Source organism: Bactrocera dorsalis, chromosome 2, assembly GCF_023373825.1.
Source record: "Bactrocera dorsalis isolate Fly_Bdor chromosome 2, ASM2337382v1, whole genome shotgun sequence".
Classification (NCBI taxonomy): Eukaryota; Metazoa; Arthropoda; class Insecta; order Diptera; family Tephritidae; genus Bactrocera; species Bactrocera dorsalis.
In genome coordinates, this window is record NC_064304.1 from 11,970,880 (window position 1) to 11,987,410 (window position 16,531).

Sequence of the window (16,531 nt, forward strand, 5' to 3'; positions counted from 1 at the left end):
AAACTTTGTGCAGCCATGCAGTAAGTTAGTTGCCCCCGAACGCTCAGAGCACTTTGCATTTGGCCGCCACCAGTTCGCTTTGTTGCTGGCTTTCTTAAGGCGCATTTTTTGTCTGCATTGCTGATGGATGTACTCTGTGTTGCACATACACAGACACCGGCTTCTAAAGCCTGCACCAGCATTACAGGTGGCGCTTTGACGTTGTTTTAGCAGAACTTCAACATTTTTTGCTGCTTTATTGCCTACACTGTTTGCTGTATGTTTGTTTTTTATTTTTGCTCATCTATACTTCTTCTTTGCTGCTCTTTCTTTCCGTTTGTGGCTGCATGCAGCGGTAGATGAGCGTTTTTACTTCCTTCAAGCCGCTCGTTAGAGGGAGTAGCTTTTTTCTTCAACTGCAACTTGTCGCTTTGCAGTCTTTGTGTGTATGTGTGTGTGTGTGTGTGTGTCAGTCTCTAGAGTATGCCAGTGTAAATATCTGCTAGCGTGTACTTTATTCATATTATCAGCTTTGTCATTACAAATATTACTGGAACTGGGCGTTCGAGCGACAAAGCTGCAAAACTTGCTGACGGAAGGGAACACGCATTTGAGTGAAAGGCACTGGGTTTGTAAAAAGCTTTAGTTTCACAAAAAATTACCTACATTTATTGCTCTTCAGTAAAAACATTAAAATGGCAGTTATTCTAACATAAACAAAATATTATCAAAACTATAAATCTTCTCAAATTTCCTACCTAAAAGTAGAGCTAAACTTTTCTCCATTTTTCAATAAATAAAATCTTCCTTAACGCTCACCGAAGTCTTAAATTGATCCTACACCATAACACCTCCCAAAAATTTCCGGTGATTCCTTGCATTTCGCAATTATTGCACAACTCATTATCTCTGCAACTTTATCTTCAGTTATTTACTTACGATGCTTAAAAGCGAATTGAATTTTTCAATTATGAATGCACATAATTAGCCAAAAGTTTTTCGCAAAACGCCAAAGTTTTGACAGTTGAGCGTTAAAATGTGGTCGCCGCCGAAAAAGTAAGTCCAAGGAGCCAAATATTAACTGGAGTGGGAACAAAGTGAAGGAGAATAGTAAACTTACCCACAACTTGTACTTGCGCATAGGCGGTGGCGGTGGAGAAGAGCGGTGCATCGGCGGTGACTTCGCAGGAAAAGTTGCCGGATAAAGTGAATTTCACGTCGCGTATAACAACTTGTGTGGCATTGGAGATAACTTCCTGCAATGGATAAGGAAGACAATAAATTGAAATTAGTAGATCACCTTGACGGTATTTAAACGATAAATAAGCAGTTGAATGAAAAGGTGTGGTACTGAATAATGTTTTGATATGAAAACTTGTGCGTGAGGAAAAAATTCTGCTTAAAATTAGACAAACTTAGCAAAGTCACAAACCTATTAAGTATGTGAACGTAAGATTATCGAAAGGTTTTGGTTGATCTAGTTCAGTAGAATTGAAGGCAATATTTTTTTTACATTTTAAAGCATACGTACCTCCAAAATTAGGGTTTAAGTAACATCATTTACTTACAAGTATATAAAAAGGCGTCACTTAAGGCATAATTTTCATCTATATAAACCAATAACTTATACAACTAACTAAGGCGAAACGAATTTTTGTGGATATACTTGTAAAAATGAGATGAAAAGAGTACTCTTCAAGTTGAAATAAAAGCAAATTCTTCAAATAAAAGCCTACAGAAAAAGTTAGCTAAGACGTAAACCCTTCTGTGAGCAAAAATATTAAAACTTTGCACGGAAATTGATAAAAAGTACAGAACAAGATCGAAAATATCATGAAAAGTAAAAGAGCTCATAACCAGAAAATGGTCAATAAATATTTCTACAATACTAGATTACATGGATTTAGAATATTTTTAATAATTTAGAGGAAAAAATGATTTACATGAAATGCAAAACTCACAAACTGCTTTAAAATTTATTATAAATTTGGTTCCTTCAGTTTTCCGTATACAGTTTGTTCAACGATTTGCTTTCTAATGTGTAGTAACGAAATCACAAAAAACATAGCCTACATTTAGGCGAACTTAGCCAAGTCACCTACCATTTCCTAATACTTATCAGAATAAATTTCATACTTACATCCACCTTAATGCCCGGGTATTGGAAGTGTTTCACATTTGGAAATTCGCCCGGCGTATAACGGTAGAACTCGTAATTGCCACGATAGTATTTGATCGAATAAAGTGGCGCACCTTCTAACGAATACTGACAGCGCAAAATGACCGATTGACCACGACGCACCGCTGGTGGTTCAATATATAAACTGACGTTGCTGAGAGCGGCCTGAGCGTAATCTGCAAGAACAGTAAAAAGAAAAGAAAAACGAATGTTTTAATGAAAGAAAGTATAAACAGAGTAAATAAGATATTTGAGAAAGAGAATGTGTTTAATGGAGTAAATGAAATAATTTCAGGCAGAATATACTTAATGGAATCTTACAGATTTTCGTCACTTATTTTTGTTACAATTAAATTATTTTTTTTTTCAAATTGAATATTAAATTTTGTTTAACTGGAACTCAATACTGAGTTGCTTAGACATTGTTGTAACGTGTAGCCTACATTTGGGCATTGAAAAAAATATTGATTGGATTTCTATGCTAAAAAAATGTTGAATTTGTTAAAGCTGCACATAAAGCATCGCTAAAAGCTACGCGGCAATTTTACATGCAAACGCGTGAATAAAAACAAAATTAAAAAAAAATCTAATATTGAAAATCCAACGGTATTAAGCTAAAAGTTAGCTCGCATGCCAAACGCAATTTCGAGATTTATTTGAACGCCCACCGGATATCAAATTCGATTATATGCATACACTTTTTACACAGGGTCACAAAAAAAAATTACTCAGCCACACACACATAACTAGATAGAAATGTATGTGCCATATAGTCATCGATCAGCCATCAGTTTTGCTTTAAGCCAATACCAACGAAGTGTCGAGATTGCCAGCGCCGCCAAAAAGCGCCAAAAACACATTGTCCCATCTGTAGTATGTTCGATTTTTTATATATTTCCCACTCTTCTATTTTCGCCAACACACTTTTCCTATTATATTTTATCACTATTGGAACGCAGCTCTGTCAGCCTGCCGTTGTGGCGCGCCCGCCTCGTGTACGGACGTGTTTTAAAGCGAAACACATAAATCAATTAAAACTAAAATGTCACACCATTTTGAAAGTTTTCCGGTCCCTGATTTTCAGCCAATTTCAACGCGCCGGTGTGTGTTCATGTTTTTGGAGTCTGGCTCGGACGCGTTTGCATTTGCCTAAAGGTCGTTTGTTGTGCTTAGCGCCACTTCGCCTAACGCGCGCTCGCTCAGTATCCATAACAAGACGTGTTGTGCTGTTCAGCGCCAAAGAAAAATGATAAAAATGGAAATATTGGTGAAATTTTAAATCGCCTTTCCGCTGCCATCAATTTTTTCAAATTATTTTGGTTTGCTCTTGGCTTTGTCAGGCGCACAACAAAATCAGCAAACGGAACTAAAACAAACTTTGAGCCTCGACTGCAGAACGGTTTTATCGTGTTACGCACACATATATGTAAATATGTATATATCACGCCTAAAAATGGTATTGTATTTTGCGTCCGACAGTTCTGATTCTGGTTAGCCGATATTTCTGTGTATGTACTTGTGTAAGTGCTCATACATTCATTCATTTGTACTTTCGGTGTTGTCTAATGGCCTATGCGGCTGCCGGGTTATGTGTGGTAAATGACAAATAGCTTGTCAATAGCGTATTTCCTTGTGAAATTTTGTGGTGTTTTTGTAATGTAGAAATATAGGTAGCGGATTTTAAAGGCTGAATAGCCTTTAGTTGCTTTCAAGTGCTTTAAAATTTTTTATAAAATTAAGGAGCAGAAAAATTCATAAAAAATTAGTTTAAATGAAAAATTATTCTGAAGTTCTTTACCTAAATCAAGGTTGCAGTAATCATTCAAATGAAGTCCCGATTATAGAAAATTATTCGAAGACTTTGAATAAAGCGTTATCAAAAAGAGCATTTTGATAAAAAATTTATCTTCCGAAAAATCGAGAATAATATATATGTCATCTAAAATTAACCGAGCAGCTCTCTGTGTATATAGATTTCGTTTGGAATCTAAAATCTGTCCTTAAATAACATGTGGTCAAATAAGTTTTTGGTTTTCATGAACGCATTTAGAAAAAAAGTGATCGTGATGTCATTGGCATCAACGTCCGCGCCGTCAGTTAGAAGTAGAAGAAGAGGAAGACTTCAACTCCGTTAGAAACACCAGGTGGAGAAGGACTTGATTATACTTAGAACCAAACAGCGAAAAGGAGGAACGACTGGCGTGCTGTTTTAAGCTCGACTGTAACCGCTTAAGCGGTGTCTACGCCAATAAAGAAGAAGAGCGTCAATTGTTTTACAAGTTCTTTCTTTTATAGTCATTTTAGAACAGCTCATCGTAGTGCAAACGACATGAATCATTATATTCTTCAATAGACGTCGTATCCGATGGCTATTCCATTTTGCCTCTTTGAACTCGCCTTTTCAGGATTGGCAACGTCAGCGAACACCTCTCCTCCAAAAAGACGTTTTCGCGAACTGGCGGTGACTGACTCCGAACGGGACGGTGAAGAATAACAAGTGAGGTTTACAGACCTGAGGAATAAGTACGAGTCTTGGAGTCTTGATCTATACTCATAAGTATGAAGTCACCTTCTGAGACCTCCTCGTCAAGCACGAAGCACAGTCTAGAGGTATCCCATACCTATCTCCGGCAGATTCTCCATCGTGGGATGGATGGCTACAATACCTTCCATGTAGTTAGTGACCAACTGGAAGACTCTGCTTTCGAAGGGAGCCATGTTGTCTTAGAATACCGATCTGTTCGAGGTCAACGACAAGACTAGGTCCATTACACCGTTAAATAGACGGATCGCATTCCCATATGACTTTATATTCGCCTCAAACTCTGCGCTGATGATTTTATTCCCTGAAATTGTTGATCCAAAACTGTCCCGCTCGATCGGATGCTTGTAAGAGGCGTGATGCTTCAATCGTTTTAAGTTTTTGGTAACCTCAGGTGTTCACAGTTGTTTTCCTGATTGTTGTTTATTGCTGTGGATGATATTGAGCGCTTATCTAAGCATAAGTTATGGGCGAAGTATTGGTACCTTTCTAAGCAAACACTAAAGCTATAAAATTGCAAAAACCACTGCCTTCAATTAGGTAAATTGTGAATTTTATTGCTTTTGGACTATAAATATTTATGACGATTAGTCATTGTGTTCAAGGTTCATTTAGTAGCTTCAGTATATTGTTTATTCAGTGTCTATTTAGTTTTATATTTAATTTTTTTTCTATCCAATTTCAAATAAAAGAAGTATATATAACAAGTTCTTAAACCACTTTTCTTTCTTTATTTTACTTTGATTTTTTTACCTGAAACTCATCACCACTTTGAAACCCAGCCAAGTTTGATGAACAATCACGCTTCATACTATAAATTTGCTTCACTTAATAAAATTTCATTGCGCTCGAAGTAGTCGAAAACGATTTCTCATTTTCCAGCTGAAGCTTTTAAGTATTACGACCACCCGTTTGCCGGCTAGATTTTACGCATTTAACGCTGCTGCCGGCGCTGGCGGCACTAAATGAACATTCATTTAAGCGATTTTTTTCACTCTGTCTACCAAAGCTTTTTTATTTGCTTCCTTTCAACAGAACTATATACATTTTTTGTTGCTAGAGCTTTCATGGCGTACTTTTGTTTTGCCGAACGCTTTGTTTTTATATGCGTTGGCAATCACGATAAGAGCATTAACCTCAAACGGATATGGCGGCACACACATAAACTCAAGAGCCTGACTATACAAGTATTTATATATGCATGTATGTGCAGATATAAGAGCTTAGCGTGACTGAGAGTGGGTTTGGCGGCGACCTGGCAGCTATCAGCCATCAGCTATCAGAAGTTGAAAGACAATACACTTATGAAGACTTGCCTTACACACGCATCTATATTTTTTGGTGTCTGTGGGTGTGGATATGGGTCTATGTGTGGGTGCGTGAATATGTGTGTGTGTGAACTTCAGCGCCATCAAAAATCACCATCCACATCAACGTCAACGTCAACATTAACGAGAATGTGTCAAAGACAGGCCATAAGGAGCCGCAGACAGGAAAGCAAGCGAACGGGATCGAACACGCACCTCTGCCGCACCGTTAGGGGGCAATGGCGGCAGGTAAACCGACTGACTGACTAACTGACTTAAAGTGCGGCTCAGCAGACAGTAGGCTGTGACTGAGTGCCGGCGTTGATGACTGCTTGGTATATGTAATATCCGGTTGACTGTAAAAAATAGCACACACACACACACACAGAGCAACATAGGTACACATACACATATGCGCATATATGCTTTGTGGCTGTCAAGTCTCGGTTGAGCAACGCCAGCGAGCGTGAAGTCTGAGTTAAGGGGTATTGATTGCTGATACAACAGCAGCCTAGTATTGATTGCTCCGCTCATTCATATGCATATGTGTGTGTGTGTGGGAGTCTGAATTGCGTGCTCTTTAGTTGCTGCGTTGTGCGTGATTGAACATGAGTGCTCCGTTGCGTCGTTTTATGCTGTGTTATGCGCGCTGCGTTTCTTCGTGGTTTCAGCCTCAAAACGGAATGATGAAAAGGCTTTCACTCACTTGTATGGTGAAAATCGAAAATGAGTGCTGTCGTTGACATTTATGCTGACTGCGTTGTTGTTAACCGCTTGGTTGCCCTTTTTCCCTTAAATATTATATTTATTTTTCATTTCAAGTATATTCGAGTATCGTAAACAAACTACAAGAGCGTGCACATGCGGAGCTGGAGTCAATTTGAGCCAATAAAGTGAACGACGGAAAATTCATTTAAGTGAAATCACCTGAGAGTGTTTATGTGTGTAAGTATGTGTGTGTGTTATATTTTAGGTTATAGTCGTTAGGGTGGATAACAAGTAGGGCATGTTAAATAAATATGTGTTTCTTAGTGCAACTTAAAATGTAGTGTTGGTAGTAAAAAGTGGGTTGAATATGTTGAAATAAAATTTAAAAAATCTTAAAATACATTTTTATAATTTATAATTAAAATGATATGATAAATCAAATTTTTAAATTATGTAATATTTAAAGTAAAAATTTTTATCACATTTTTTACTTTGACATTTAGCATTTTTTTCCCAAAATTCACAAAAAATACGAGATAAACTATGTAGATCTTATACTTAATACAGTTTCACTTATATATCTATGAGAAAATATAATTTTGTTTCAAGTGGTTGTATTCACTTGCAAGTCATAAGAAACGCAGTTTTCTGTGATTTTGTTTAAAGAGGTATTTCATTTAATACAAATATAAAAAAATGCACGACATTCATAGAATTTATATACTTAAATAAGTGATAATTCTTGTTGGGAAATTTTGGGTACCTCTGACTGCCAGACACCTTCGTTTAGAGGTCCTCTCGAAGATCGTTACAGGATCAAATGATTGAGCAAAACTGCAGAAATGGCATTTTTTCGGAAAAGATTTCCACTTTGCTTTAAAAGTAGATGTTTTTATCAAAAATATTATTCCTTCAATCGTTATCTGATAAAATATACTGTTCAGAGAGAGGCACAAGACAGCCTTTTAAATTGCCGGACGACCGCAGTATATTTCAAGCTGATGACTTTGTTATTGTAAAAGCCGCAAAACTGGTCTCTAATGCACCTGCAGGCAATTCCAGAGTCAACATCGACGTAGACAGCCAAGCAGCAATGACGGCAGTAACCTCGTCTCGAATATCGGCCAGAAGTGTCTTGGGAAACAGGGCAGCAATGGAAAGTGTTGCTAGAAGCAAGCATCTTCACTTTTAGCGGGTATTAGGTCACAAAATAATCGAGGGCAATGAAAAAGTGAATGAGATTGGCAAGAATGGTGTACGGCTAGCATCGTGATCATGGTAAAGAAAATCAAAACCCAGTGATACAAGCTATCAAGGTACAAAACTACAAAAGTCATGTGCAAAACGGTTGACCGGAAATATACAAAATTCCTATTGGTACTCGATAGAAGAGACTGTAGGAAAATTATCGCTAACTGACCACTGTATGGTCGCGACACACGCCTGCAGAATGGAGCTGAACTTTCGAGAAGACTGCAAGAAATGCCTAAAGAAATCCACCAGGGAAACAATGGAGCATCTCTTGTGCACTTTTCTCGCATTGGCAAGACTACACTATAAACTTCTGAGGTCCTTACTACACCGGAGGTATCGATTATGAAGTCACAGAAACTCTTAAAATTCGGGTCAAGCGAAAGCATCCTAGAAAATGACTACTGCTCATGGATCTAGTGACTAAACTCGATCTGGTATTGGAAAGGACCAGAACTGGTATATGCGTGGCTCATTGGTCTACCAGATTAACCTAACCAAACCTAGCATATCTGACAAATGTTTCCAAAAACTTTATGTGAAAAGTTCAAGTCATTCTTCACCGACTCTGAAAACAGTGTTTAAAAAAAATGCAATTTTGAGCAGTCGATTTCGATTGGTTAAAGAGCTTTTGTATAAATTTATTGAGTAAAAATCATATTTGTTAAGAAAAACTATTAAGAACTGTTATTTTTCGTTCCTAGTAGATATCACGATCAGAAAGAAAATATATATCTGAATATAATTTGTACAAAAAAGATCGCATTGGAGAAATTTAATATGAAATTTAAGTTCAAATACTGTCCACATACATACATCCGGTATCTCAAAATTCTTGAAAATTTAGTCAGCTATAGGAATTCTGAAATTTCTTCAATTGTTTATTTTCATATTTTCAGTAATTTCCCGACCTGGCAATCCTATCGCAACAAGCACATATCTTTCATCAGCATCTCATTCCAAATTAAAATTCAAGGCACGCTTATTTGTATTTTGTTTCTTTTATTTTTTTTTGTTTTTCTGCGTGTGTTTCGGCTTTTAAGCGTAACAAGGAAAACGCGTGGCAACGGCTTAAAACTTATTCCTTATTTAGCACTTATAAATCTGTATGTATATGTGCATATAATCTTGTATATAATATTGCTATGGGCGTGTGCGTATGCCTATCAACGGATTTATGATATCCTGTCAAGGCGAATATGCAATTTCCTTTTCGCATTTCACATTTCGCATCACTCTATTATTATTTTCTGTCACTGTTTGTGCTTTTTCACGTGTGCGTGTCTCTGTGTAAGAGTGTTTGTTGCGCTTTTATTTCGCTCCATTTCACAGTTTACAGTCGTTTTATTGTTGCCAGCCGATTTCGCGCCAGCTACGAGTAAGTTAAGCATACCAATACCAAATGGAGTCCGAAAGAAAAGAAATATTCTGCATAAGAAAAGTTGCGACCTCACAACTTTCATAAATGAAGTATATACAGTTTGTAGAGAAAATATTTCGTTAGCTAAAGCAGCCACTAGTCTACTTCGAATGGGTTCTAACAATGGTTCCTACCTAACATGTGTTTTTATTTGTCAGCAATTTCCTAGTGGGCCTTTATACATTTCATACGAATTCGCAATCAACAAAAGCAGGAGTAAGTAAAGGGTTTCTCATGCAATTTGCTCAATCAATTCACTTATCAGAGAAGAAGTACATTGAGCGCGCCAAAGGGGAGGATTAATGACGTTGGGTGGGGCAGTATTTTTAGCAGAGAGCAGGCTTTATACCAGCATAGGCGCGTGCCGAGGATATGGGCTGAGTGCTCCGATTCAAATACTTTGATGTGCAACAATTGAAAAGTGTTATTTCTTTTAAATCTTCAAAACAAATGTTGATTTTCGTATTATGTTCCTTTATTCATTCTCTTCTATTCTTTTTGCGTAATGCTTTCTTATTTGTTCTAAAGACACTTGCTGCGAAAAAACAATAAACTTGTTAACGAAAATATATTTAATTTACACTTTTTATTGTGATACTCGTATAAGCCTAAAGTGATTAAAGTGTTAAAGAAAGGCAGTAAAACTAATTTAAATCTGTAAGGTGAACTCCGCTTCACTTGAGTGGAGAGTGAGATTGGAGAGATGTTGAAAAAAGATGATGATATGCATATAGATATAGATAAAGATATATATTTGGTATATAAAGATATAGATAATAATGATATGTATAGGTTTACGTATAGGTATAGGTATAGGTATAGGTATAGGTATAGGTATAGGTATAGGTATAGGTATAGGTATAGGTATAGGTATAGGTATAGGTATAGGTATAGGTATAGGTATAGGTATAGGTATAGGTATAGGTATAGGTATAGGTATAGGTATAGGTATAGGTATAGGTATAGGTATAGGTAAAGGCATAAGTAGACAAAGATATGTCAGCGACCTTCCTTCACATTTCTAAAACACTTCTATCTAGAAGTTCTCTACGAATATTCGGATTATATGCTCTAGAGCATGTTATCATTGTGACATTGTATCTACTTTAACTGACGGTCAGATTTCGTATTTTGCCACTATATTGGCAGAATGAACCAATAATTTGCAGTACTTGCATATAACATACGATTTCATTCCCAAATTTGTGCCATACTTGCTTTCTTTGACTGAAGTTCGATCTCCCCGCATCAATAAAGCAAATATTAGAGAGAAAATTTCTAGATATATCTTTTTTTACAGCTAGATAAATGACCATAGTACTCCATACCACCTTATGCTACCAATTTTTCTAGGAAGCATTTCAAAAGCTTAACCATTACGCTTTTAATGAAACTTATTCCCCGAAAAGAAACCATACTAACTTTTACTACAAATTGTCAAAATGCATTGACAGCGTCTCTTTTTTCGTGTGAAAATTGCAGTAAATACTTCAAAAACTTTTCTAATGCACTCTAAAAGCAGAAAAAGAAGGCATAAGTAGCGACAGAGAAACTTCAATGCATCATTTGTTGATAGAGCAATGCATTTCCGAAGCGCCCAGCAGAGAGCCTCGACTAAAGTAGACATAAAATAAACTTTCGGGCCGCTAGCTGGAGTCACTGTGTGCGTGTGTGGCTGCAACGACGTGGTACTCACAGCTGGAAGTGCATTTAGTTGCCACCGAATCGATTTGGCTAAAAAGTTTCCTGCCATTACATGCATTTTTACACTCAAACTTTTCAATAAATCATTTGTACGCAATCTGCATTATGAACTGTTATAGTAATGCAGGGTAAACTGCGAGCTCATAGGTGTAAGAAGTGGGGAGGCATGTGAGGGAAGGGCAGAGGGAGAGGAGAACAATGGAGTTATGGGAAGCTAAAGCCAGGGCGCACATGTCATTCAAAGGACTAGGAGGGACACGCACGATCAGATGTGTGTTTGTATATGTGTGAAAATGTGTGGTTTTGAGTGTGTGTGAGCGTATGATTTTCTTGTGTATGTGTGCCAGCTGCTTGCAACGCCAACTTATGGCAAAATTTGTCATAAAGCAAAATAATTTTTCTCCCGAATGCAACTCTATTACTCCACACATATACCAGCGCACATGAGATGCAACCACTCACCGCACTGCCCGTTTTGTCAGCACTCACTTCCGTACTTCTGCGACTTTGTCTGTTACTTTTAACAATTCACTATATTTCATACTATCATCCGTTTGTTTGTTTGTTTATGTGTGTGTTTGTGTGTGTGTGTCACTGCAATTCGGCAACGAATTGGAAAGTATAGAGAATATGAACTTAAGTATATTGTCGGCAGTGGATCGGTAAGGGGCGGAAATTATGTTCGACAAAATTGCACTTCCTTCGAAGCAATTTTCGAGTACACGAAGGAGGGCCGTGGCGAGAGTGAGAGCGTGCGCCATAAAGTAACAAAAATAGTGCGGAATTTAGTCGGACTGCAGCTGTGCCACTGCACCAGCAGTAGCAATGTAAGCAGGAGCCGTGACAGCGGCGGCGACGGCGGCGTCAAGGCGTTTATCGAAAGCAGAATTCAATATTTCATGCATCAAATATTATGACAATTTGCAATAACTCTGCGCTGGCGACACACACGCACACACAAATACAAATACAAATATGCGGCGAATAGTTGCAATGACATTACTGCAATGCTGCTGGTACAGCAGCTGTCGGGACATGTGAAGGACACACTTGGTAGCGTCGATATTAAATAAATGCCGCTTCTGACGTGAAGCCAGTAAACAATTTATTGAGGACGTTCGCTGTGTATTAGATAGTGACGTTGTTAGGAAATTGGAGAAAAGTGGAGTTCAGGAGCCCGGTTCTATGAAAATGTTATAGAAGTCACGAAAAAATATTTCGCAATTTTGAAGCTTTGTAAAGAAACTGGTCAAAGTGAGTATAAGGTATGAATTTGCATATATTCTAAGTCAACAGGACTCTATAATGAATACAAAAAGTCAGGTGGAATGATTTTTTTGCAAACAGTTCCTTTTTATTCGGGTGTGGGATAACCCTGGACTTATTTTCGAACTGGTTTTGCACTATGTTGTAACTAGTTTGAGCTTGGTCTGGGCTAGAACTAGTTTGGAGTAGGTTTTGAGTGAGTTTCTACTAAAGTAAAGCTAGTTTGGAAAACCGTTTAGATTAGTTGACCACTAGTTGCGGTATAGTTTGGAACACGTGACTGAAAATGTCAAGTCAAATAGTCAAACGAATATTCTTGGTAATCTAACTTATTGACGCCTTGAAGCCAATTCCCATTAAAAATGTCTTTCGAATTTATTATTTTTCTATGAGATTCCGGAAAAGAGACGAGATTTTTTATGAAACAAAAACAAGAAAAAAGTTAAATTATTCTATAAAAAACTTGATTCCAATCCTTTAATTTGTATGGTAGCAATATGCTATAGTAATCTCATTACTGTCATAGAAAAAAAAATCATACCAAGTTTCTTGAAGAGATCTCGGTAAACGAAAAAGTATGGCAGCTATACTCGTATGCAATAGTGGTCCGATTTCAGGGATTTCGTCAATAATAAGTATATCAATTCTCAGATCTACATTTTAAAAATTTAGTCAGTTTCTGGTCGACTTTCTTAAATGTCTTAGGATTGCTGACAGTACTGTAACATTAGAGAATTTTTTTCGATAGGTGGCAACTCTGGAAGGAAATAAGTCCAATAGAGATGTTTACAATACCTTCCATCAGACACCATTTCATATTTTATCCTAATTTTTTGAAAAGTAATACAAAATTTTTAAAACTTCAGAAAGCATCTGTTAGAAAAGCTAAAGCTCCAAAGTGAAATATAACCACGAGCATATCTCTCATGAATAGAGTTCTTGTTTCAATCTTTGAAAAGATAAGATATGGTAGTTCTTAAGTCAATATAAGCATAAAATAGGGCAAGATATTCATATCGAATTTTATAGAAATACAAATTAAGTGGCAAGTAGCAACTATAAATCTCACATAACAGCCAGAAACACAGCTCGGTACAGCTTTAAGTAACAACAATCTGTACTTGATGCTTTCTTCACAATCCTCTCTTCTGCTTTATTACTATTGTTGATATGAAATCACCACACTTGTCGTGATTCACTCACTCGCAGCTGCCAATACTTGATTCGCTGGTTTCTAATTTGCTCGCCTTTTCCAAAAAGGAAGACTTATATTATTTTTGGCCAACTCGATTCCTCACGAAAGTCATTTTAGTGGCGGACACGCGGCTGATGGCAGCTGTCGCTTTCGGCCGAAACAATGTAAACCAAATAAGTGTCTGTATGTAAGTATATGTGTAAACATGTGCAGTATGTATGTAAGCCTTAAAGTTATGTAGTTGTAGCGCAGGAATTTCTATACACACACTTACATAACATATAATTCCGTGATTTTGCCTTCTTCAAAAATGTTGCTGCTTCGTTTACATTTTATAGCATAAATATTTCATAGATTTTAAATAAACATAGCAACGTACGCACGCAAACACAGTGATATGCCTGGATTTCTTGCTTCGCTTGGTTACTTTCCATTTTACAAAATTCCTACTTCCCATACTGTTGCTGTTTTTGCTGACTGCATGCCATTGATAGCAGCTTTTACATAATCATCGTTATCATCGCTATATTGAATACCAAACGCACGCACACACACACACACACAAACTCGCATTTACAATATAACGTTTATTCTGTTGCTTCCCTCACTCCGCGCATTTCCGAGCACTTAACTTGAAATTTAATGGCAATTTGTTAAATTGTTTATGAAAAGTGTATAATCGTTGTGTTGGCTCCTTCCTAACTGTGTCAATTTTGTTTTTGCTTTTGTTGTTATTGTTTCTATGCTGTTCAGTTATTTATTGCAGATGATTGATGACATTAGCGCGCCAATATAATATGATGTGCTTTAAAATTGAGATTTTCGCGTGAAAGAATTTAAGAAAAAAAAGTAATAATAATAATAAAAATATTATAGAAAATGGGAAATCACAGCTTTTAAAGCAATATTTGTAATTTCTGGAGTAAATATTGATGTCAACTTAAATTGAAATCGGTACATCAGTTACTAGGTTATCTTTCAATATTTTATGGATGTTATGGGTTTCATCAGTTAATTACTGAATTTAGTTCTCAGGGATATTTATTGTGATTGACTACAATTTTTGATATACACATCACCTACCCATCCGAATCAGACAACTTTGTTATAATACTTTTCATAACCTTAAAACAATAGACACAATGTACAACCCTGCAGAAGAACTAAATACTTCTATTTATTAGTACTAGAAGTCATCTAACAAATAATAAGTTCGACAGACCATCAGTTACCATAGCACTAAGTATTTCTTTATAATTGAAAAGTTAAATCTTTTATGCCGATGATAGCGATAAACCGAAAATACAAAAAAGGTATTATTACTGAATATTGGTTCAATTACGTTTATGTCCTACGACTGTTCGGTGAGATGGAGATCTCATCATTTTGGCAACCATGGACAAAGTTCTTGTGATACTAGAAAACTTCTGATATTAGATCTGATCTCGACAAAGTGTCTTCAGAGCATTTTCGTATGTACGGCGATTAGACAATGGCCGATTGAAGCGCCTACATCTAGGGAAAGCCAAAATACTAAAATACCCACTTGTTTGTGGGTACATTTATTAACACTATAGCACGACTTGCGAAATTAAAACTATTTCTTATTTTGTCGATGACAACGGCAAGTCTTAATTTACTAACAGAAGCATAAAACAAATTTGATATATTAGTTAAAACGGCAACTGATTATTCAAAACAAATAAATCGACTTATTTACACAATTTTTCACAAAAAAATTTACTTTGAACTAAATAGTTAAATTTTAATTAAGTGAAAGATTCTAGTACGGCAACTACAAAATTGTGTACATCAACTGTTTGAAATGTTCAAGTAGCTGGCTTCAAGGCGCCATTTGCCTGCAGGGAAACTTCGTTTTCATTCAGTCGTGTCGTGCAGTCATATAAATACTACTATGATCAAATTGAAAGGTGAATTTTGTTCATTTCATTTCCTTCGTAGTTATCCCCTCCCCCTGCAATACACTTATGCCAACGAATTTCCCTGTCATCATAGCACTTGGAAAAATCATCAAGCGTGATGACCATCAGAACCTTCTTCGATTCAGTTTTTACATCCTCAATTGAGTCAAAACGGTGCCCTCAGAGTGGTAATGTGAATTTTCTGCATAGCCAGAAGTTACACGAAGGCAAAACAGGCGAATACGGTGGTTGCGGCACGATTAGTTGAAAATGTGGCGAAATTATCACGAATAACCAATCTAGTATGAGATGGTGCATTATCGCACCTCTTTGTTCAATAAATTCAGACTTAGTCATCGTAAAAATCGAAGAATTCACTTTTAGAGCCTCACCAAACGACGCGTATCTCAAATACTAATAAATATTTTGACGTGAAACTTAGCATAGATATCACTAACAGTACTACCAACATACAGGAAAAAAATTACTGATTCGAAAAATATGCAAAGTATAAATTAAAAAGTCAATTTGATCACAGTAGTATGTATTTATATCATAAAAAATTAAATTTGATATGAAGTTTGCAATACCAATGAGGAAACGTCGGAGATCCTTGAAAAAGTAAACATAAAAAATCAACATGAAAAGCTAAGTTGATGTAGCTTAGGTCTATCAGTATGTTTACGAACAAGTCTCTTAGTTTTTGAGATTTCTTATCCTTTTCTCTCCAAGAAGATGCTCATATAGGGGAAACCGCTGATATAAGGCCTCTGTGGAATATATCTGTCCTACAAACTAGACATAGATGACTAGAAGTTTCAAGTTCCTATTTCTTACTGCTGTTCTCTACTTCTTTCGTAATCAAAGAAACACCAACATATTTGTGAGTGCGAACCTGTTATCACTATACAAATTCTAGATTGGAACCTCTGTTTTATAGATTGGTTGCACAAGTCGTACCGCACAAATGATCACCATATGATCCCATTTGTTTTATCACCGCGTTGTATACCAGAAATGTCTTGTCAAGTTAAATTTAGAACTTTTATTTAAGAGTG

The 16,531-nt window shown here is 36.5% G+C and overlaps 1 protein-coding gene across 1 annotated transcript in view; it reads right to left on the reverse strand.

The window, feature by feature from the left end:
• Positions 1-16,531, reverse strand: part of LOC105227563 (uncharacterized) — a 183,588-nt gene that overhangs the window by 59,560 nt on the left and 107,497 nt on the right. Inside the window, exons 3-4 of the mRNA XM_049450566.1 lie at positions 2,120-2,334; positions 1,100-1,235 (exon numbers count right to left, since the gene is read on the reverse strand). Coding sequence (XP_049306523.1) covers positions 1,100-1,235; positions 2,120-2,334 — 351 coding nt within the window. The remainder of the gene's footprint in view (positions 1-1,099; positions 1,236-2,119; positions 2,335-16,531) is intronic.